The following is a 23176-nucleotide window of genomic DNA, read 5'->3' on the forward strand; positions in this document are numbered from 1 at the left end:
ATGAAAGACCTAATTCCAACCAGATCAAAAATTACATTCAATGCAAAAGGACTAAATACTCCGATCAAACGTCAGAGATTAAAGGACTTAATTAAAGAGCAAAAACAAGATCCAACTAGGTGCCTTCTATAAGAGGTTTTTGGGGGTTTGTTTGTTTGTTTGTTTTAGGTTCTTGCTATAGGGTGCATATGCCTACCGGAGAGAGACAGAGAGAGAGAAAGTGAGAAATCATCCCTGTGGGGTCGACCATGCTGCCATCCTTTCTCCTCCATTCTCCTCTTGGGATTTTAGGCATCCATGCACACACATGCACCTGGTGTGACTTTCAAGCCACTGGGTGTGAGACTTGAACCCCAGTTGGCAACGTGGGAATCCAGTGCCTTAACCACCACATCATCTTCATACCCTACACAGGCACTTTAAATCCAGAGACAATAACAAATTCTAAGCAGAAGGATGGAAAAATAACTATCACACAAGGCTGGTGGCTGGCATGGTGGCTAAGGTGCTGGATTCCCACATGGCCAACCGTGGACCGAGTCCCAAACCTAGCAGCTTGTTTTTTTTTTTTTGTTTTGTTTTGTTTTTTTTTTTACTTTCCCTTTCTCTCTCTCTCATCAAATTAAAATATAATAATAATAAATAAAATTAAATAAATAACTCTTAAAGAAAGGAACTATCATGTAAACAGCAAGAAAGTTGGAGTGGCTATATTAATGTCAGGCAAAATAGATCTTAAGACAAAAGATACTACTTGAATATTAGATTCCAAGAGGGAAACTTCATACTCCAGTAAAATGTAACCATTATAAACATAAACGCAACTAACAAAAACAAATGAAGTAAAAACTGACAAAATCAAGAGGCTAAGGAGACAGTTTCAAAAAGTGAGTATTTCCAATTCTTCCCTCTTAGTTGGAATGACCGGGCAGATAAACAGCAAGCAGAGAAGGCATGGAAAGCACAGTTAACCAGCTTGACCCAGCAAACATTTTAGAGCACCTGCACACCGGAAGAATGCTCATTCCTCCTAAGTGCACATGGCACCTTTCCCGGAACGTATCGTCCATTACAGCATGTCAAGTCTCAATTAATTTAAAAGGCAAATTATACAAACTATGTTCTTCACTGCAATGAAATTTAATTAGGAATAAATTACAGGGGAAAAAAATGTGGGAAATCCCAGACTATTTGAAAATTAAACAACACATTTATAAATAACTCATTAGTAAAATAAGAAATCACAATAGACATTGCAAATCTATGGTACCAACTGAAAATGAAAACACAACATATCATATCAACATTTATAGGACGCAGCTGAAACAGTGTTGGAGAGAAGTTATAGCTTTGAACACATTTATTATGAGAGACAAATTTCAAATGAATCCCAGCTACTACTTAAAGAAATAAGATTAAAAAAAAAAAAAGAGCAAACTCAAAAGAAAGGAAACAGAAAACTATCATAAATATCTGAGTGAGAATTTATAAGATGGAAAACAAGAGAGAAAAATCAATGGAATCAGAAGCTGGCTTTCTGAAAAAAAAAATTAACCAAATGAATAAACTTTTAGCTAGAATGACCAAAGAAGAAATAGAAAATGCAAATAACCACAACTAGACATAAAAGAAAGATGGGAGTATAAACCCCACAGGAAGTAAAGGGATTTTGGCCCAGCCAGGCTGCAGGCTCTGCCACCTAGGAGCCACGGGGAGACTGGTTCAGATCCAGGTCAGCCTCAGGTGTGTTGGGGTGCAGGCCCATGACCTGACTGGCAGGAAGGAGGTTACTTTTTCTTTCTTTTTTTGGAAAGGTTTTAGCTATAGGGAGCGTGCACTTGCCAGAAAGACAGAGAGAGACAGAGAGACAGAAAGCGAGAAATCATCCCCCAGGGAGGATAGCCAGGACACAATCCCTTCTCCTCCTAGGATCTTGGGCACGCACGCACATGTGCCCAGTGTGAGTTTAAGCCACCGGGTTCGGGATTCTAACCGCGGTCAACTACATGGGAGTCCAGCGACATAGCCATTATGCTCACTGCTGGTCCCACAGGAAGGAGGTTGTGAAGGGGATCTTGTCAAGGGCATATAATTTCAACCCGAAGACTTTTCACTGCTTCTTGTAAAATAAATCTGCTAGAAACAAAATCTCCCTCTCATATGAAGAAAAACAGTAACATTTTTGAAAGAATTCAAATGGAATATTATGCACAAATAACTTTATGCCAACAAAGTAGATAATTTAGATGAGACAGACATAAAATTGAGTCAAGAAGAAAGGAAAATCTCCATATTTTCTTTAAAACAAAAATAAAATAGAGGAACCCAGGCCCATATGGCTTCACTGGTGACTTCTAACAAATATTCAAGAAGAAATTATATATCACTATTATGCAGACTATTTCAGAAAATAGAGGGGAGAAGTGTTCCTATTATAACTTATTTTACAAGTCAATATTACCCTGATCCCAAAGTCAGAGAAATATATTTATAAGAAAATGCCAGATAAATTAAATCCAGCAACATTTAAAGAGGGTTACCCACCATGACAGAGTAGAAATTTATTCTCAAATGCAAGGATGGTTTAACAGCTGCAAATCAGTCAAGCTTATGCATCACACCATTAAAAAACCCCAAAGGACAAAAAAACACTACATACAAATAGAGGGGCCAAAGATGATGCAGTGATTACGTCGCTGGACTCCCACATGACCAAGTGCAGTTCAAGTCCGGGCCCTGGCAGCTTGAAACTTGCACCAGAAGTGTGTGCGTGGATGCCCAAGATTGGGAGGAGAGTGGAGAAGGGATTGCACTGTGGCCACCTTCCCTGGGAGGTGGGTTCCTCACTTTTCCTCTCACTGTCTCTCTCTCTCCAGTGAGCATACACACTCTAAGCCAAAAACCTCTAAAAACAAACAAACAAACAAATAAAAAAAAAAAAAAAGCACCTGACAGGGACCAGCAGTTAGCATAATGGCTATGTCCCTGGACTCCCATGTAGTCGACCATGGTTCGAGTACCAGACCCAGTGGCTGAAACTCACACCAGGCATGTGTGCATGCGTGCCCAACATCCCAAGAGGAGAGTGTAGGAGAAGGGATTGTGATGTGGCCATTTCCCTGGGGAGTGATTTCCCACTTTCTGTCTCTCTGTGTCTCTCTCTCTCTTTCTCGCGAGTGCACACGCCCTATAGAAAAATAACTCTTAAAAAAAAAAAAAAAAAGCACCTGACAAATCGAATGCCCATTTTGGATTCAAAATAGCTAAACAAAGTAGTGGCAAAAAGAACTTTCCATATCTGATGAAGAGAATCTGTGAAAAACCAAAGCTCACATCATCCTTTAATTTGAAAGCCTGAATGCTTTTCCCCCAAGAGCAGGAGCAAGGCCAGGATATTCACTCTGAGTCTTCTAGTCAATGTTGAACCCCAGGGCTCCAGCCAATGCAATGAGGGATTGAACACAACAAAAGCAGAAACACTCCCTCCCCTTAGACCAGCCCCTCAAATCTCTCTGGGGAAACGAAAGAGTATTTTGAAATGTTGTCTGTCTACTGTTCTTTGAAGTCTCTCTGTTTTCTCTGGGTCTGTTGCTCTCTTGTTTAGGTTCTGTCTCACTAATGCTTTTGGGTGTTCTCCAGGTGCTTTGAGCCCCCTTCTCCCTCTTCAGGAACGAGGCGTTCGTAAGTGCGACATGGCCATCGTGACACGCTGTGCCCTCCAACAAGATTCAAGTTTCTGCACAGGAGTGCGGCCTGGAAAGGCCTGGTGAGCCGGGTGCGGGCTCACTGGGGCAGAGGCACGGCCCAGGTCCACCCTGCTCTCTCATTGTCACGTGTGTCTCGCGTCAGAGGCTGGTGTGGTGCGGCCCTGGAGGTCACTGAGACACACCTCCTCCCTAACATGGAGGAACGGCGTGGTCAAGAGGAGGCAGGTTGGAGGTCAGCAGGTCTGTGCAGACCCAACAGCTGTCAGCAAGGTCGATGATGCCATCTTGGAAATAACCCGTGCTTCACTCTCCTCATGTGTGGGGACAAGAAGTCAGCCAACCCTTTGATGAGGCTCAGACGGTGGAAGGTGTGCAACATGCCAGGCACAGAGAGGGCACTCCGGGACACGTTTCCCTTCTCTTTCCTCCCTCCATGGAGAAAGGGCTCAGTCCCCATGTCTCTGCTTCTCTGTGATGACAGTCTCCGTGCTCCAGGGCCTGACAGGGTTTGCACTGTCACCAGCAGTGCCAACAATGCACCTTTCAGCACTGGCCAGCATCTCTGATGGCAGGAGGATTGCTGGTCCTCTCCAGCACTTCATCTCAGAGCTCAGAATTCAAATTGCAGACTTTCTGAACCTGCCTTATCATTTGTCCCCAACGTCGCTCTGTCTGAGTTCACTGTGTGAAGAGAGAAGGAGTCTCCTGCTGTGGGTGCTTCTGGAAGCTGCAGTTTGCAGCTACTGGCTGGGAACTGGATGCAGCAGTGGTCACATCTGGGAGGAGGCTCTGGGCTCTGGAGCAATAGGCCCATTATTGCCACCCAGAGTGTCCCCAGGGCAACCTCCTTGTCCCAAGGGGATGCCTGCCTGATTATGCTGGGTGCAACAGTGTCCTGCAAACCCTGTCAAGCCCCCCTCATCTGCCCCGCTGCTACCACAGGGCCACAGCCCGCCCTGCTCGGTTACCAGCTTTACAGCTCTTACGGCAGAGCAGGATAGAGCTCAGACACCTGCAGAGGAGTGGTGGCCCTTCCACAGATAGTCTCGGAATCAGCGGCAGAACCTGCCGTGTTATCACCATAGCCGCGAAGGCAAACTGAAAACTCCATATACTCTTGCAAAAACGTGTCAGATGAGCAAACTTCTCTGGAGGGGAGTCTCCCTTATAAATGCAGGGATGAACCTCTCCTGCAGAGGCTCAGAGAGCAGGTGGAGGCCAGGTGAGGGCCAGACCAGCCCGTGTAAGGGCCCATCTCCTCCCCCCCCCTTTTTTTTTTAAAGCTTATTTATTTCTTTGATGAGTATAGAAGACAGAGAGAGAGAGACACCCTCACCCTCAGAATCTCAAGCTGCAATCCTCCCTCCTTCACCCTCCCAGCCAGCCAGGATCATGGGAATGCATGCATGGTGTGTACAGGTCAACTGGGGAATCGAAGCTACGATCTTCCACATGGACCACCATTGCTTGAGCAGTGTGTTACCACAGTTCCACTGAGCTGGCCCAGGGTCACCGCTCCTAACCAGGGCAATGGCTTACTGAAAACTGCGCTTTTCAGGAACCAGTGTCAGTTTGTTATAGATCAAGTGGAGCTATTCCCGAAGAAATTAAAACACACATTTATTTTTCATTTTCATGAAGTAGAATTTCTTTCTGAAAAGAGCTCCAGACAAATATCTACTGTTTTTCTTGATTTGGTCACAATATAAGCATAGCTGTTGTCGATCCGTTTAATTACTGTTGTTGAAAAGTCACGGCACATCCTTGCATAGAAAAACAGGGAAAAATACATCATGACCTTGCTGACAACCCAACAGGCGATCTTACAAACAATTCTGCCTAACAGTCTCCATTTTTTTGCAGCAGTGGTTACATCCGGGGAGGAAGTCCTGGGCTCTGGGGCTGCAGTATGGACACCCAATTTGTCATTCCCTAGGTTGGGATCCGAAGTATTCCCCCTATCCCAACTCTAGGCTTGGCCACTGTGACAATGACACTAACATGTGTGACAAAGGCAAAGAATTGCAAAGCCCTTTTGTTTGGGACCCGCCCTCCCCGGAGATCCCTTCCTGGCTCCACATGATGAAGCCTGGTCTAGCCTGCCAGGTGATGAGCCACGTCAGCCGCTGCAGCCGACAGGCCAACGTCCTCAAGCACACTGCCTACCTGTCTGCCAGCTGCTACCGGCACGAGTGAGCCCAGCTGAGCCAGCAGGACCATCACCCCAGAGCCCGAATTGCTGGCCTGCAGAACCATGAGTTTGCACAGGTCATTGCGTTTTAAGCCACTAAGTTTTGGGGTGATCTGTCATGTGGCAGTGCTGACTGATAGATGCCCCTTACTAGTTCATGGAGTAGAACAGGGAGTAAACCTGAAACGCTTACTACCTATGGGATGGCACTGCTGATCAGTCATTGGTTTGTCTTTATTTGCAGTAAAATGGAATAAAAAGCGCCATACCTATGCTTAAGAATATGTCTGAGAAAATATCTTTGTATTCGAAAATGCCTAAAAGAACAAATGAACCACACTGGGTGACACTTCACAGCCCTCATCAGTATCCCCGACAGCACTGGGCAGGCAGCAGCAGTCAGGGCGTGCCTTGGTTTCTTCCCCTCAGGGCCCACAGGAGGAGTCGCTCTTGGTCTGGGAGAGCTCCTTGGATGTCAGCCAGAAAGTCTCTCTACTACCCAAGAGGCAGCCCCGTTTTTAAATGACTTGCCGCTGCATCAGTGTTACTGGGAAGTGTTGTTCCAAGCCAGCAATCACTACAACAGAATTAGCGGGTGGGTGCCATTACTATGACTACAGATTCCTGTCGTATTAGTAGACCTCCTTCTGGTGGGCCACCTCTACTGACGCCAGGACAGAGTGTGACGTGAGAAAGATAGGTAAGGAACCTTTCTGCTCAAAATGGGGCCAAGAGGCCACGAGGGACACCGAGGCACACAGAAGGTGGATGGCCTTGGAATGCGTGTGCGAGGCGTGCTCCCTCTTGGGGCCATGCTGCCAGGTACAGCAGCTGAACTAGCTCAAGATGCTACCAAGACAGCATGGGTATTCTATGAACATTCTGATTGCCTGAAGACATCCCTCCTTCACTCCCATCACAGGCACAGCGATGTCCCAGACTCAATGTCTCTGCTCTTAGCGCAAGGTCAAGCCGAGGCCACCGTGTTCTTTTATAAGGGACTTTAGCTATCACTGCTGGAATAGAAGCTGTGATTGCCTGCTCCCATTCATGACTCGTGCCTCTAAAATCATCCCGAAATCTTCAAGGCCTCAGCACACATCATTCGGGGCAACTGGGATATCGTGGGACCCGGGCAGCCGGCCTCCGCCTTGGCCCAAGTAAACTCTTACTTTATTTACTGTACCTGTCTGTACCACTTGTCAAAGCCTGACCTGCCGGGACAGAAAGGCCTGCAGCCGGGACCAGCAGTTAGCGTAATGGCTGTCGCTGGATTCCCATGTAGTCGACAGCGGTTCGAGTCCCAGACCCGGTGGCTTAAAACTCACGCCAGATGCGTGCGTGTGTGCCTAAGATCCTGAGAGGGGAATGGAGGAGAAGGGATTGCGGCGTGGCCATCCCCCCTGCGGGGTGATTTCTTGCTTTCTGTCTCTCTCTCTCTCTCTGTCTTTCTGGTGAGCGCATGCGCCCTACAGCAAAAACCTTTCCAAAAAAAAAAAAAAAGAAAGGCCTGCAGCCCTGTCTCCGACATATCTCCTAACTTTTACCATCCACAATGGTCTCTGAGTGGATTTCAGACCTTCGTGAAGTTTGAAAACCCACATCAACTGGCCGAAGTCATCATGTGAAAATATGGTTGCAATAAAACAGATTCAGTAATTGTTTGTTAAGAATGTAGATCCAGATATAGTACAAATTAAAAAACAACTTTGCATTTAAATCTGATTGTTTATTATCAGTAAGCTCAGTCAGAAGCCCATACGAGCTTAAAGAAAGAGGATCAGAATCCTTGACACCAGGGCTTGGTGACGCTATAGGAGGGAGTAGGCTGGAGACTAAGGAGACACACCGGCCACCTCTTCATTCCCCACTGACCTTGGCGTGCTGTAGTTACTCAAGGAACTGTTGGCCTTAGCGAGGGGAGGGGAGGCTAAAGCCCAGGCAGGGAGAAAGGGACAGAGGAGACATTCAGAGATCTCTGACATTTCCATCTAGTAACCATCCCAAGCCTTCTGTTGCTCAGGCATATTACAGATTGGAGCTGGCCCAGCTGGTGGGGTGGTAATTGAGGCGGCTGGGTCCCACATGGCCGACTGCACAATTAGAGCCTCGACCCAGTGGCTTGAGAGACACACCGAGTGGGTGTGTGTGAATGCGCCCAAAATCCTGAGGGAGAGCTGGAGACAGGATTGTGTGACCATTCACCGTGGGGGATGCTATCTCACTTTCTCCTCCTCGCTGTCTCTTTCTGTCTTTCCCTCTCTGTCTCTCTTCAGTGAGTGCGTATGCCTCCCAGCAAAAAATTTAAAATTAAAAATGAAATAAATTAGTAAGACTGGAGCTGATTTCCCAGAAACTTATGACACAGCAGAAAATCCTCTGCAGGCCAGTTTGGCCCCCGTGGACACGAGGCGCTCTCTGCCAGAGTGAGCCCTGACTCCTTCCTTGTCACCCTTCTCTCTTCACGGGTCAGTGACACATTTCGCCTTTCAGGTCCTCCTTCACCATCTCTGACACTGTCTGGGCTCTCCAACCATCCTTCAGAGCAGGCCCCACGGGGCTCTGTGCATTCGATGTGGCCCTAGCCCCAGGTCCCCCACCCCTCTCCTCTCGCTCCATTTCTCTGTATCCTCGCCTCACTCCGGGGCCACGGCAGCTCCCGGAACACAGACCTGAATCCCCGTGTGGCTCTCCATGGATAATGGCAGACGTCAAGACCCACAACCTGCAGTTCCCGCTTCCCCCACGTAACCCCATGCTGTCTGTGAGAGCACCCTCCACCCTGTACCCCATGACTGTGGAGTGACTTCTGGAGCTTGGCACAACCTTGTGGGCAACACGCTTACAGCACTGACTCTCACACTAGCCCTAACCATCCCTTAGTAGAACTTCAGAATGCCATGTGAAGGAACCCACACGTGACTGCACAACTGCTCCCCACGTCCTCACACTCGCATTCCAGCACTGCATGGCTCTAGGACCACGCATCCCTCTCACCGCCAATAACCTCTCCCTCTCATGGGTGTCAGAGCAGGCGTCCCTACTAACCCGCCAAGGCTGGCCTGTAGCACCATCCCAGCAGCCAGCCCTTTGACTTGCCTCCAGCCAGAAGCCACTGCCAGAGCCCCACCAAGCCTGCCCGCCCTACCTGCCTCCACGCCTTCCACCTTCCACGCATATCCAAGAGGGAAGGGGCACCAAGGATGTCCTTGGTTTTGCTGCATTTTTGCACACTCATTTCCCCTGGGTCCCCCTGTCCCCACTCTTGGAAGGCGCTGACAAGCACATGCTCTGACCTCCAGCTCCTGGAATTCCTCCTCCTCCTCCACGTCGTAGGACAGAGTGTGAATTTTGATGTCATCTGCCGAGAGGTCGATGAATTTCCCGTCGGGGTACTCCAGGCTGTCTTTGGTGGGTGAGCGGTCCTCGATGAAGGTGGTCTCGCAGCAGTCGGCAGCCACGCTGTCCCCCCAGGAGCGCAGCACGCCCTCCGAGTAGAGGATGATATTGGGGCGGTAGTGGGACTCCATCGACTGCTGCAGGGTGTTGGGGTCCAGCAGTTGCTGCACTGGCTCATTTCTGCCGCTGTCCGGGACGGCCGGTGCTGCACTGGCCACCACCCGGCGGCTCTGGTACTGGGGCGCTGGGTACACCGACACCAGGCCATCCCTGCTCTCGGCCATGAAGTTTCTGGTGTTAATTAGGCCATTCTTCCTGCCAGCGTCACCGATTTTACTGCTTACCAGCACGCCCTTCTGCTCGATGACGCCATCCATGGCACCCTCCCTCCTCGCGGGCAGCAGGCTGGCAGGCTGGACGCACAGGTCACACTTGTCTCGTGGGGCCCATTTCTCCTGGAGAAGGAGGAAACAGAGATGAGGGGAAGATCATACTTGAATAAAAGCCCATCACCCAGACCCATGCTGCTTCAGGCGGTACTAGTCGGCTGACACACAGAGGAGCCGTGAGCCAGAGTATACGCACCCTTCCTCTTCTGAAAAATTCAGAAAGTTTTTACAAGGGCAGCCAATCCGAGTGAGCCAGAAACTGATGGCCTGCCATCTCTGCAGTCTCAGCTTCCAGAGAAGGGGTGTGTGACCGCGGCCCGAGAGAAGCCTCTGATTGCGAGGAGACATCCTAAACACCCCAGAAAAGCCAATCACACGCGCATCCAACTGGTAACCAGGGAAAACGAGGCTGCAAATCTGGATACAGGATTCGCTCTGCCCGGTGCAAGGCCACCATTCATGGAGGAAAACACACCCAGGGAAGGGGACTCGAGAGAATGTCCCACACAGATTCTGAAGACAAATGACAGAGTCACACCATCAGCCCTGGACCTAGACAAAATGCCCCACTAGGACATCCATGTGAAATAGTGTGCATCCCAACACACGTGTCAGGATGGGCTCCATGCTCATGCGTATCTGTGGGTTCCAGCATGGCCCTAGGAACCTGATGAGTGATGTCCCCACCTTGATTTCTTGGACTTAGTGAAATACCTACACAGAGGGGCTATGATTAAAGAAGGTCTCCATGTTGTTCTCACCCTAGATCATGTCCCTTCCTTGGGGTGCAAATGTCAAAAAGGAAGAAAGGAGAAAGAGGAGGAGGAGGGAAGGAAGAAAGAAGAAAAGATACCTGAGCTTACATTTGGACGGTTAAAGAATGCCCCTCCTCAGGCTTTGTCCAAGAGTAACTAACAATTCTCGATGGAGACACTTCACCCCAAGAGCTGCAGGCACTGTGGCTTTCTGAGATTTAGGAATGCTCTTACATTTTAGTGCTTTATGTTGGTGGTGGCTGACATAATATAGAGTTTGGCCAAAGAAGGAGCGATGGAGAGGATGCCCCGTGACCGATCTCTAGCATTCGGTTTACAGCATGCAGTCAACGAACACCGGCTGAGACGCAGAGTCCCAGTGTTACGTGACAAGAACAATGACGGTCTCTTTGGGCCACACGAGTCCAATGTGGATCGAATACAAGGTGCCCTGAGCCAAGTGCATTTTAGATCTCTTCAGTACTCTCTATGGGGAAGATTTTATGAGTTCATTTGGGTGCAAAATAAATAAATAAAAGAAATAAAAGAAACTCATGCATTTTTTTTTTTTGGAGAGGTTTTCACTATAGGGCGTGTGCACTCACCAGAAAGAGAAAGAGACAGAGAAATAAAAAGCAAGAAATTACCCCCCCCAGGGGGGATGGCCACGCCGCAATCCCTTCTCCTCCATGCTCTTCTTGGGATCTTGGGCATGCACGCACACACGCCCGGTGTGAGTTTAAGCTGCCAGGTCCGGGACTTGAACAGTGGTCAACTACATGGGAGTCCAGCGACATAGCCATTACACTAACTGCTGGTCCCCATAAATTTTTTTCAATACACATTTTCCATGAACTTTCTGAAGAAACCCCTCCCCCATATAGTCTGCCCCTCACAGTGCCACTAAAAGCTGCATCATCAGCACCTCCTGGAGGCTTGTTAAAAATGCAGAATCTTGGACCGGCCCCGTGACCTTGTGGTTAAGGGAGCCAGATCCCCATGGCCGACAGCGTGTTTGAATCCCAGTCTCAGCAACTTGAAAGATGCCAGGTGTGTGTGCAAGTCCAGAGAGTCCCAACAGGATGCAGAAATGGAAGGGAGGGGACTGTGGCGCGACCATGCCCCCACGGGAGTGCTTTCCTTTCTCTCTCTCTGGCAAGGGCAGGTGCTTTCTGGCTTAGTAAAGAAGAAACAGAAGAAGAAACGCAGGCTCCTGAGTGCCACCCGTTCCTCCTGCATAGAAGCTGCTTTCACTGTGACCCCCCACTGATGGGGCAGCATGTTAAAGCCGGGGCATGGCTCGTCCTGGGTGTGCAGTTTTTCGGCTGCTGAACAAGTTGCTTGATCTTAGAGTCGATTACTTACACATTTTTATTTTTTAAGGATTCAGGCTTTCCCTGAACCTGAGTTCATCAGCTCAGAGACAACAGTGAGAGGGAATGCATCCGACGAGAACACCACCTGCGATGACCCACCTGGCTCCCTATCCTTGAGTCTTAACCTCAGAGCAGTCCTCTCTTCTCCCAGTGCCCATATAAAATGTAGTTTTATGTTTGTCCATGGTCCAGGATACGGCCAGTGGCTACAAAGCAGCAAATCTCTGGACTGACCCTTTATTTCTGTTATAACAGTTTCTGTTACATCTAAAATGCTGCCTTCTCTTGACAGCGCTCCTTCTGGGCTGCATTAACTGCTGAGCTCTCAATGTCCGCCCCCTGGGGAGGCCTTGGAGAAGCAGAGGAAGCTGGCTGGATCACCACCAGTCATGCTACACCTGCTTCTATTTTTTTAAAAGTTGATTTGCTTCCTCTATGAAAGATAAACGGAGAGATAGAGACAGAGCCAGATACCCCACCAGGATCGTGACACCACGATCCACCCTCAGTCTCAACCAACCCAGATCACAGGAACGTAGGCAGTACCTGACAGGCACATGGAGAGCCCGGGACACGAACCTAGGACCTCCCTATGCAGGTCCAGCTGCATTACTGTTGTGCTACCACCTGGCCCCATGCCTGCTCTTTACTGAGGGTGGCATCTGGGGGAGGAGGCAGGAAGAAGAGGAACCTCCACAGTCCCGTGTTTGACCCCCCTTACTTCCCCTCGCCTAGTTCTTAGTCTCTGCATCGCTGTCCTGAGAAGCTCCTGGTGAGCTGGTAATGCACACACCTGCCCACGAGTCTGGGTGAATAGCGGGTGGAGAACAAAACCACAGGAACTGACAGAAAAGGGGAAAAAAGACAGAGTAAGTATGCAATATCTTCTGTAAAATTTTGTGATATAAATAAATACATTTTTCTTTACGTGAAGTCTGTCGTGGTTTCCTCATTATAACTAAGGGTCAGGAGGCCTGAGATGTAGCTGCAGTTTTCCTACTAAATGTTTGTACGATTGTGGGCAAGTTGCTTATGTAAGTGGAATTATTTTTAAAAAAATGGTTGAGCAAAAAAAAAAGAAAAAAAAAAAGAGGTTCAAGTCTCTTTCAGCTCTATAATTTGTGCTTCTTGGCCCAATATTCTTGAGGTTTTCTGGAATTAGATACAGTTTTTCCACAAAATGGCTTCACTGGTGAAGTCAACCAATTACTTAAGGAAGAGCTAAAGCCAAACCTCAAGTTGTTCCAAAAAATTAAAGAGGAGGAGACACTTCCACTCATACAATGAGACTAGCATTACTTGGATACCAAAGCCAGACAAGGACACTACAAGAAAAGAAAACTATAGAACAGTATGTCTTATGAATATTAATGCAAAAATTCTCAACAAAATACTAGCAAACTGCATTCAGTGGCATATTAGAAGAATTATACACCATGACCAAGTGAGATTTATTCCTGGAATATAAGGAGGTTCAGTATATAAAAACCAGTCAAGGGCCCACTGGTAGCATGACGGTTAAGGCAACTGGATCCCACCTGGCTAACTATGCAGATCAAGTCCTGGACCCAGTGACTTGATAAACATGCTGGGCACATGTGCACACATGCCCAAAATCCTGAAAGGAGAAATGGAGGAGAAGGGATTGCAGAGTGACCACCTCCTATGAGAGCGTGCTTTCTCACTTCCTCCCCCCTTCTCTCTCCTACCTTCTAGCAATTTTTTGTTTTTTGGAGAGTATTTTTTTGCTATAGGGTACGTGAACTCGCCAGACAGACAGAGAGAGACAGAGAGACAGAAAGCGAGAAATCACCCCCCAATGGGGATGGCCATGCCGCAATCCCTTCTCCTCCATTCTCCTCTCGGTATCTTGGGCATGCACGCACACGTGCCTGGTGAGAGTTTAAGCCACCAGGTCTGGGATTTGAACCGCGGTCGACTACATGGGAGTCCACTGACATAGCCATTACTCTAACTGCTAGTCCCTACCTTCTAGCAATTTTAAAGAAAGAGAAAGAAAAATCAATGTGGGGCCAGCAGGTGGCATGGGGGGGACTCCCACATGGCCAACTGTTTTTTGAGTCCCAGATGTGGAGGCTTGCTTTTTCACTTTCTGATGTGCCCATACACCCTGTAGCAAATTATAAAACAATAATAATGACAAATAAAATTAAATAAATAATTCTTTTAAATCAATGTAATATACCACATTAATAGAATAAAAGGAGAAAATAGACATTATGTCAATTGATACAGAAAAAGCATTTGGCAAAATGCTCTCTTTTTATGATAAAAACAATAAACTAGAAATAGAAGAAAAGTATCTCAACGTGGACGCCATATGGAAAACCCACAGTAAACCCATCATGTTCAATGGTGAATGACTGTAAGCTTTTCTTCTAAGATCAGGGACAAAACAAAGATGCCCACTTTTGCCACTTCTGTTTGACACTATATTAGAAATTCTAGCCAAAGCAATTAGACAAGAAAAAGAAATAACAGGTATCTATATTAGAAAGGAATAAGTACAATTATCCTGTCCATAGATAATATGATCTCATATGTAGAAAACCCTGGCGATTCCACACACACAAACAAACCTGCCAAAACTAATACAGGCATTCAGCAAGGTAGCAGGATACAAAGTCAACACAAATACCTGTTGCATTTCCATGTACTAAGAGTGAACAATCTGAGGAGAAAATTACAGAAACAATTCTATTCATAATAGTATCAATGAAATACTTAGGAAATAATTTAACCAAGAAGGTGAAATACTTGTGCAATGAAAACTACAAAGCACTGCTGAAACAAATGAAAGAACACAGAAATAAATGGAAAGAATGCATGGCCCCTCTGGCAAAAAAAAAAAAAAAAAAAAAGACAATATCAACGGAGTAAAAGGAAATTCAGAGAATGGGAGAAAGCATTTGTAAATCAAATATCTGATACAAGATTACTAATCCTTAGAGACATAGAGAACCCCTAAAAATCAACAACAAGGAGCCAGAAGATGGCATGGAGGAAAAGACACTCCGATCCTACATGGCTGACTGTGCTATTGAGTCCTAGATCCCACAGCCTGAAAAATCATGCCAGGCACATGAACGTGCATGCCTGAAATCCCAAGAAGAGAGCGGAGAAGAAGGGATTGTGGTGTGGCCATTTGACCTGGGGGGTAATTTTTCACTTTCCCTGTCTTTCTCCCTCAGAGGGAGAAAGGATGCTTGCATCCTATAGTAAAACTAAAAAAAAAATAATAATAAATAAAAATCAACAATAAAAAAACAACCCAGTTCGGGACCAGCAGTTAGTGTAATGGCTATGTCGCTGGACTCCCATGTAGCCGACCAAGGTTTGAGTCCCAGACCCGGTGGCTTAAGCTCATTCCGGGCACATGTGCGTGCGTTCCCAAGATCCCAAGCGGAGAATGGAGGAGAAGGGATTGCAGCGTGGCCATCCCCCCTAGGGGGTGATTTCTCGCTTTCTGTCTCTATGTCTCTCTCTGTCTGTCTGGCGAGCGCACGTGCCCTATAGCAAAAATCTCAAAAAAAAAAAAAAAAAAAGTTCAAAAATGGATGAAAGGATTTAAACACACTGAAGAAGACACACACATAGCCAAGAAGTCCATGAAAAAAGGTGTTCAATACCACGAATCATTAGGGAAATACAAATCAAGTCAACAATAAGATTGACTTCACGCCCATAAGGATAGCTGCTACCAACGAAATAGAAAATACGATGTTGGTGAGCGTGCAGACAAATTGGAATCCTGGTTCTGCTGGTAGGACGGTAAAATGGCACAGCTACTGTGGAAAACAGTGTGACGGCTCTTCAAGTAATTAAAACTATTGGGTGTCAGAAAAGTCATGATGTATTTTTCTTTGTTTATCTGTGCAAAGTGTGTCATAACTTTTCCTACAACCCAAAAGAATTACTATATGATCCCACAATTCTACTTCTGGATATATACACGAAATAACTGAAAACAGGATTTCAAGGAAACATCTGTACATCCATGATCACAAGAGAATTAGTTATAATAGTTAAAATGCAGAAGCACCCCACGTGGTTATCTACAGAGTAATAGTAATACAATAAAATATTATTCAGCCTTAAAAAGGAAGGACATTCTGACATATGCTAGAACATGGATAACACTTTTTTTTTTTTTTGGAGAGGTTTTCCCTATAGGGTGTGTGTGTTTGCCAGAAAGAGACAGAGAGACAGAAAACGAGAAATCACCCCCCAGGGAGAATGGCCACGCCACAATTCCTTCTCCTCTATTCTCTCTCGAAATCTTGGGCACATACACATACACGCCTGGTGTGAGTTTAAGCCGCCAGGTCCGGGACTCGTACCGCGGTCGGCTACATGGGAGTCCAGGGACATAGCCATTACGCTAACTGCTGGTTCCCATGGATAACTCTTGAGGACGCTAATTATGCTAAGTGAAATAAGTTGGTCACAAAATGGCAAATACTATGTGATTCACCAACATGAGGTTCTCAGAGTGGTCTAAATCATACTGACAGATAACAGAAGCTGGTTTCCAGGAAGCAGGGAACCGCGCTCGGCTACATGGGAGTCCAGGGACATAGCCATTACGCTAACTGCTGGTTCCCATGGATAACTCTTGAGGACGCTAATTATGCTAAGTGAAATAAGTTGGTCACAAAATGGCAAATACTATGTGATTCACCAACATGAGGTTCTCAGAGTGGTCTAAATCATACTGACAGATAACAGAAGCTGGTTTCCAGGAAGCAGGGAGAGAGGGAAATAGAGAATTACTGTTTAATGAGTATGAGTTTCAATTTTACAAGATGAAAAGATTTATAGCTAGACGGTGATGGCTGTGAAACATTACGAATGTACTTGATGCCGCTGAAAATACACTTACAAACGGCTCGGACGGTAACACTTCATGTGTATTTTAACATCATAAAAACATTGAATAAAAATCTCTAAGCTAAAAGAAAAAAAAAAACGCTGCCTATTTCTTAAAACTTCATACTGTAGTATTTACAGATGACATACATAAATGACACCATGTGGGGACTTGTTCAAAAGTCCCGGGACAGGAGGAAGCAGTGAGTCGCATACAGAGAAATAAGACTGACTGTGGCTGGCAACCAGGGCTGGCGTGGGTTGGGGGGATACCTGTGGTCCATTCTACAATTCTCTCTACTCCCATGTGTGTTTGAGACTTCCTACAATAAAGAATTATTCAAAAGAGTTTTTAAAAACATCAACGTGTAAGAGACATGTTCCAGGCACAGGGACAGCATGAAACAAAGGCAAGCAGTAGGGAGGTGCACAGGTGATGTCTGGGACTCAGAGGGCCCTGGGGAGGAAAAGGTGGACGGGGTGGGCGTGAGCCCCTATCTGGAAGGTCGCGACTCGACTCACGGAGTGGAGACAAAACACTTGCTTTGATGAGCAGCACAGGCCCAGGAATGGCTCTGCTGGCCAGAGGTGGGGCAGGCAGCAGTCTGTGAAGTGGGGAATGGGCCCAAGGAAAGGCACCAGCCCTGGTGACCTGGCCTTTGGTGGTGTTTGTCACACGGGGTGGGGTGTTTGCTGGTGCAAGGTTAGAAAGCTTCCACCATCCAGAGGCTGAATCACTCTACCAGGCTGACCCACATGGAAAGGTTCTAGCCTTAAACCAGCAAACACCCCAGCCCCAAGTGACAGTCATTTCTCAGTACACGTGAAGACCACCATGGGATCGGAGACAAAAGGCTCTGGGTGGACAAAAGCCAGCTCCCTGGAGCATAAGTGGCCTCAACTCCCGATGCAATGTCACCTGTTTCCAAACAGGGAATTTAAACGCCTTCCCTTAAAACCAGGTGAGGAAGGCGGCTGGCAATACCGAGCTCCGAGTACCCGTGAGCAGGTGGCAAGCACTCCCTGCACCCCAGCAAGCATTTAGTCAGCACCGTGAGGCCGTGAGCTGAGTGTGGGGCGTGGCAGGGCACACAGCCAGGGCACTGCACACAGCACTGGAGAAAGCATTCCTGAGCAAGCACTGGTGTGTGACAGGGCTCACGGACCAGAAACGCAGGCCTAGAGGGAGCAACACAAAGAGCAATGACCCGGTTAGGAATTGGGGACAGGTGTCCTATGGAGAGCAATTGAAGTGAGCCCAGAAGGGGGGCGTGGAGGTAGCTAGGTCGAGGCTGAGGGGAAGAGGCCCAGGCTGTGGGAAGGCATGCCACATGCCTGAGGGTTCTGATGCAGGGCCAGACAGGGACAGCACAGCTGGACAGTAGAGGCTCCAAGCGCAGGGAGCATGGGGTCCCAGGAAGGAGACCTGCAGCCTGTCCTGCGGACCTCGGAGGCCCAGTGCAGCCCAGATAAGGGAAGAGCCATAGGCCTGGTGCCTCCCAGGTGTAAGCAAGGAGGGCACAGAGGAGTGTAAGCCAGGTCACGCACCCCTGCTCCTGCTCAGGCCTCTCACAGGTCGGGGATGCTGATGGGGTCACACACCCCGGCGAGCTAAATCCACGGTGCCAGACCCCACACCTGTCTCCCTCTATGGGGACTGAAGACACCGTCTTGGCTCACCCTCAGCTGGATAGTCAAGGCACAGGGTGCGGCCTTGGCCCATGACAGGGGTGGGGGTGGAGGCTGGACAAAGGCCAGCTCCTCTGTCCCAGGCAGGGCCAGCTCTGCACCGGAATTCCACACTCCAGCAGCCCCCAGGAGGCCTGGCCAGATCCCAGGGGCCACCTTGCTGGATGAGGCACTTGGTCCTGGGCCTCCTCCCCATCTGCCTTCTTTGATCCCCAAACAGTGCTTCCTGGAACCCTACACACTAGTTGTAAAGTTGGGGACACATGGCACCCTGTGGATCTGCTCCATCGGCTCTCACCGGAAAGGCACGTGAGATTACAGGTAGGTCCCATCTCTGGCTTTCTTTGGTTTTAATTTGTGATTTCAGTAGGCCTCACATGCAGGGGTTAGGTACTGTGGAGGAGAGGCCAGATCCCACACGGCCGACTCTAATTCGAATTCTGAGCTCTTTGGCAATGTGCTAGCCATGGGCACATGCGCCCAAGATCCTGACAGGGTGGAGAAAAGGCAGAAGGAAGACTGGGGCGTATCTGGCTCCGTTAGGGGACTCTTCTCTCTCCTGTGCACACGTGCCCTCTGGTATTAAAAAAAATGAAATAATGAGTCATGTCATCCATTTCTGTAAATAACAGCTGTACTGAGGCATAATCACGTGCTACACAGTTCACCTAACTTCTAAATACGTGTGCAATTAGCTGAAATGCAGTGAATTCACCAAGCCGTCCTGCCTTCACTGCTAACTTCAGAATGATTTCCACCACCTCACACCAATGAGAGGCTACCGTCCTCCCCCAGCCTCTGCCAACCACCAACTCTGTCTCTACGGGTTTGCTTCTCCTGCACGTTCTACATAAATTGAATCGTGCACTGAGTGGCCTTTTGTGTCTGACTTCTGTCACTTAGCATCATGCTTTTGAGGCTCCTCCGAGCTCTAACACAGATTAGCACCTCATCCCTTTTCGTAGCTGAATGCTATTCCATCGTGTGAATATGGTGCATTTGCTTACTGCTTTCATGTGAGGGAAATGGTGAGCTGTTGTCACCGAGCTCTGGTATAACCCTGGGTTAATGTGCTTCCATCGCTTTTGGTGAATCATGGATAAAATAGTGCCTTTTCAGGAAGGTATACGATGAGAATAAAATTATCTTAAAACCAAACCAAAGCCCTCAGTGGGGACTTCTAAGGTATTTTGTGTCTGACCTGGACACAGAGTGACAGATGTCACCGATGTTCAGGGATCAGGAGCAGGAACTGCCAGTCGGCCCAGATAACTCCACTGGCACGCTGCCTCTGCCACCCACCCCTGGAAGAAGCCTGCGGGCTAGCCTGCTTCCTTGCTATGGGATAGCAAAGCCCAGCACCTAAATGCAGCCGGCACTCTGCACAGCTGAGTACCATGTCAGAACAAGGCAGCCCATGCCAAAGCCAACGCTTCCACTCTCCCCCAAAACAGGATCTGAGCAATTTGACACTCCATCTGCTTAGAGTAGGTATGACATCAAGCCAAAAAGAACTGGAAAACAAAACTTAGAAGGAAAAAGGAACTTTATTGGTCTCACTGAGCTAGCCGCCAGGAGGTCAGAGCCCAGTGCACGGCCAGACGGAAATGGCCACACACCTGCCGACTCTGAGAACCAGGGCCTTCCAAACTAGTAAGAAGCCACAGACAGCTGAGCTGGTCTAGCAGAGCTCACGGGACAAAGGTGACAGAGGACGGTTTTATGCAGATGGGGAAAGGGAAGAACGGGGGAAAGTCCATCTGCAAGAGTGTCTGAAGCAGCGTGCTGGCAGGAATGGCCGTCCACTCAGTAGGACACATGACCAGCCTAGAGAGGACAGAGCACCTGGAATGACCATGAGAATGAAGGCCAGTGATGGTCACACACAGAGTCGAGTGCCTAGTGCATCAGCCAGCCCTCTCCCTAGTGCTCCAGCTGCCAATGTATCACATACACACCTGCACACTGGAGAACAATCTCTTTTCTGGATAAACTGTCCCCACAACAACATATACCGTTTGTAAAGAATCCTGCCTGCTCCAGCAGAATCACGCATGGCGGATACAACAGAATTATACGTGTGCCTTATCCCTTAGAAATCAGGGCTGCCCATGAGAGGATGCATTTTTCACCAATGTGTCTCTAATGTTTACTAAATGTGTTTGCCCTGAGGAGATAACCAAAAAAGAATCAAATGAAAGTTCTGGGAGCCAGTGCTACAAATGCAATTTTATTTATTTATTTATTTTTAATGTTTTGCTGGGCAAAGGGAAGCATGACATGGCAAGACCCTGTCAAGGGTGCTTTGTAGGGAATAGGCTGACCACGCGAGAAAGCAGAAATGTAGAGCCTTTACTGGGAGTGCTCCCGGGCAAGTTTCACTGGTCCGACAAAGAGCGGGGGAGAGATGAGCCAGAGAAGTAGTGCCCTAGGGTGGGGTTTAGCAATTTTTATAAGGGTATAGGGAGGGGGACTGTCTTAGAGGTAGAAATAGTCCATGTATGGTATTGGTTTGGGGGAGAGCAGACTACGGTGCCATGTAAGGCCTGGTGCCTTGTGCAGAGTAGAGCACCGTGTGCAGAGTAGAGCACCGTGTGCAGAGTAGAGCACCGTGTGTGGAGTAGAGCACCGTGTGCGGAGTAGAGCCCCGTGTGCTACATCTGGGTTAGATCCAAGTGCAGCGCAGGTCTGAGGACAGGCTAGATCCAGGTTGCATCAGCCGACTGTAGCGTGGCGTCCAACTCCCACATCTAAGCCGCCCAGGCCTCCAGCCTAACACTTCTCTCTCTCTCTCTGTCTTATACACATGCATGCACCATCACAAGCACAATAATTTTCAATACAATATTTGAATAATGAAGTGAAGACTAACTAAAGAACCAAAACTTTCTTCTGTGACTTCTCTTTCCAGAACCTAAGAAGAATTCTGGATTTTAAGCCAATCTGCATACTCCATCTCTCCCACCCCACCGAAAAGCACACACCACTTCCACAGGAAAACTCAAAACTCTGCTGTTGAGACCATGACTTATTCACGTGTAGGGTGTGAGATGGAAGAAACTTCACAGAATAGTATCTGAGAAAGTAAAGCAGCTCAGAAAAATCTGTGGAATGTGAGGCCCACATAATTTTTTTAAGGGTTTGCTATAGGGTAGTTCACTGGCCAGAGAGGGAAAGGGAGAAAGAAAGTGAGAAATCACCCCCGAGGTGCTGGCCCTACTGTAATTCCTCTCCTCTATTCTCCTCTCAGGACTTTGGGCATGCATGCACAAGCACCCAGTGGTTGGTTGTTTTGTTTTTTTTTTTTTTGAGAGGTTTTTGCTATAGGGCTTGTGCGCTTGCCAGACAGACAGAGAGACAGAAAGCGAGAAATCACCCCCCCCAGGGGGGATGGCCACGCTGCAATCCCTTCTCCATTCTCTTCTTGGGATCTTGGGCACACACGCACATGCACCCGGCGTGAGTTTAAGCCACCGGGTCCAGGACGCGAACCACGGTCGACTACGTGGGAGTCCAGCGACATAGCCATTACTCTAACTGCTGGTCCCAACACCCGGTGTGTTTTTTAAATCACCATATCCAGGGTTTTCAAATAGTCGGATCTGGGACTTGAACTGTACAATTGGCCATATGGGGTCAGCCACTTTAACCACAATTTTTAAAAAAAAATTTTTCTTTTAAGGTTTTTGCCATAGGTGTGTACACTTGCCAGGGAGAGAGAGAGAGAGAGACAATGAGAAGGAAAGTGAGAAATCACCCAAAGGGCGATGGTCACGCCATAATTCCTTTCTCTTCTTGGGATTCTGGGCATGCACATACATGTACTGGTGTGACCTCCATTCCCCACCTATCCCTGACAAACCACCAGGTCTGGGACTCAAACCACAGTTGGCCACACTATGCTACCTGCTGGCCCAACCATCACTTAATTTTTTTTTTTTTAAAACAGAATGTGTTTGTTATAGGGTGCATGCGCTCATCAGAGACACAGAGTGACAAAGAGGGAAAGTGAGAAATCACCCCCACCCAGGGGAGAAGGCCCTGCCTCAATCCTTCTGTTTTCCTCTCATGCACACACATGCTCTCAGCTTGAGTTTTAAGCAGCTAGGTCTGGGACTAGAACCACAGTAGACCATATGGGAGTCCAGCATTGTAACCACTACCATCACCGGCTGGTCCACCACTATTTAAATGTTAATGACCTAAATGAGGCAGGAATAGGAAACCGTGGCCACACCCACAACTATGCCCCTGGGGATTGCTTTAAGGCATACTTTCAGTGACTTTCCTTTGCAGTAAATAACCAACCTGCAAAGGATAACAGATTTACAAAATGACCACAACTTTGTTTCCTTAATAATGGGCCTCCCAAAATTCAGGATGTAAAGAATCATGTATAGCCAATCAGTTGTCCCTGTTATTTTGAATGGATCAATATGAATTCTTGCCAAAAGTCTTGTAAAACTCCCTTCTGCCTGCCTGGTGATAAAAACTCACTGGCCTGTTGGCAGGTACTTCAGTGCGCTCTAGAGTTCTAGGCCCACAGGGAAGGCACCCTAAGGCCTCACCCCAGATGGTTCCAGCTCACATCCTATGCCTTAGCCTTGCTTTTAGGTAGATATACCTAACAATCATACCTCGGGGCCCAGATTTTGTGAAGGAAAAGGCACATTCAACTCATGAGACAGTATCTGGTGCATCCAAGTCCAAGTGGAAGCCAGACAGTCCAACTGTGCAGCCGAGGAAGAGAAGTACACCACGCCGGTTCCCAGGGCGGTTC

At 47.8% G+C, this 23176-nt stretch overlaps 1 protein-coding gene across 1 annotated transcript in view; it reads right to left on the reverse strand.

Moving 5' to 3' along the window:
* The window catches only part of SYNDIG1 (synapse differentiation inducing 1), a 233799-nt gene that overhangs the window by 135699 nt on the left and 74924 nt on the right, over positions 1-23176 (reverse strand). Inside the window, exon 2 of the mRNA XM_006163604.2 lies at positions 9195-9752. Coding sequence (XP_006163666.1) covers positions 9195-9674 — 480 coding nt within the window. The 5' untranslated portion in view covers positions 9675-9752. The remainder of the gene's footprint in view (positions 1-9194; positions 9753-23176) is intronic.

This window comes from Tupaia chinensis, unplaced genomic scaffold (assembly GCF_000334495.1).
Source record: "Tupaia chinensis unplaced genomic scaffold, TupChi_1.0 Scaffold142716_1, whole genome shotgun sequence".
NCBI lineage: Eukaryota > Metazoa > Chordata > Mammalia > Scandentia > Tupaiidae > Tupaia > Tupaia belangeri.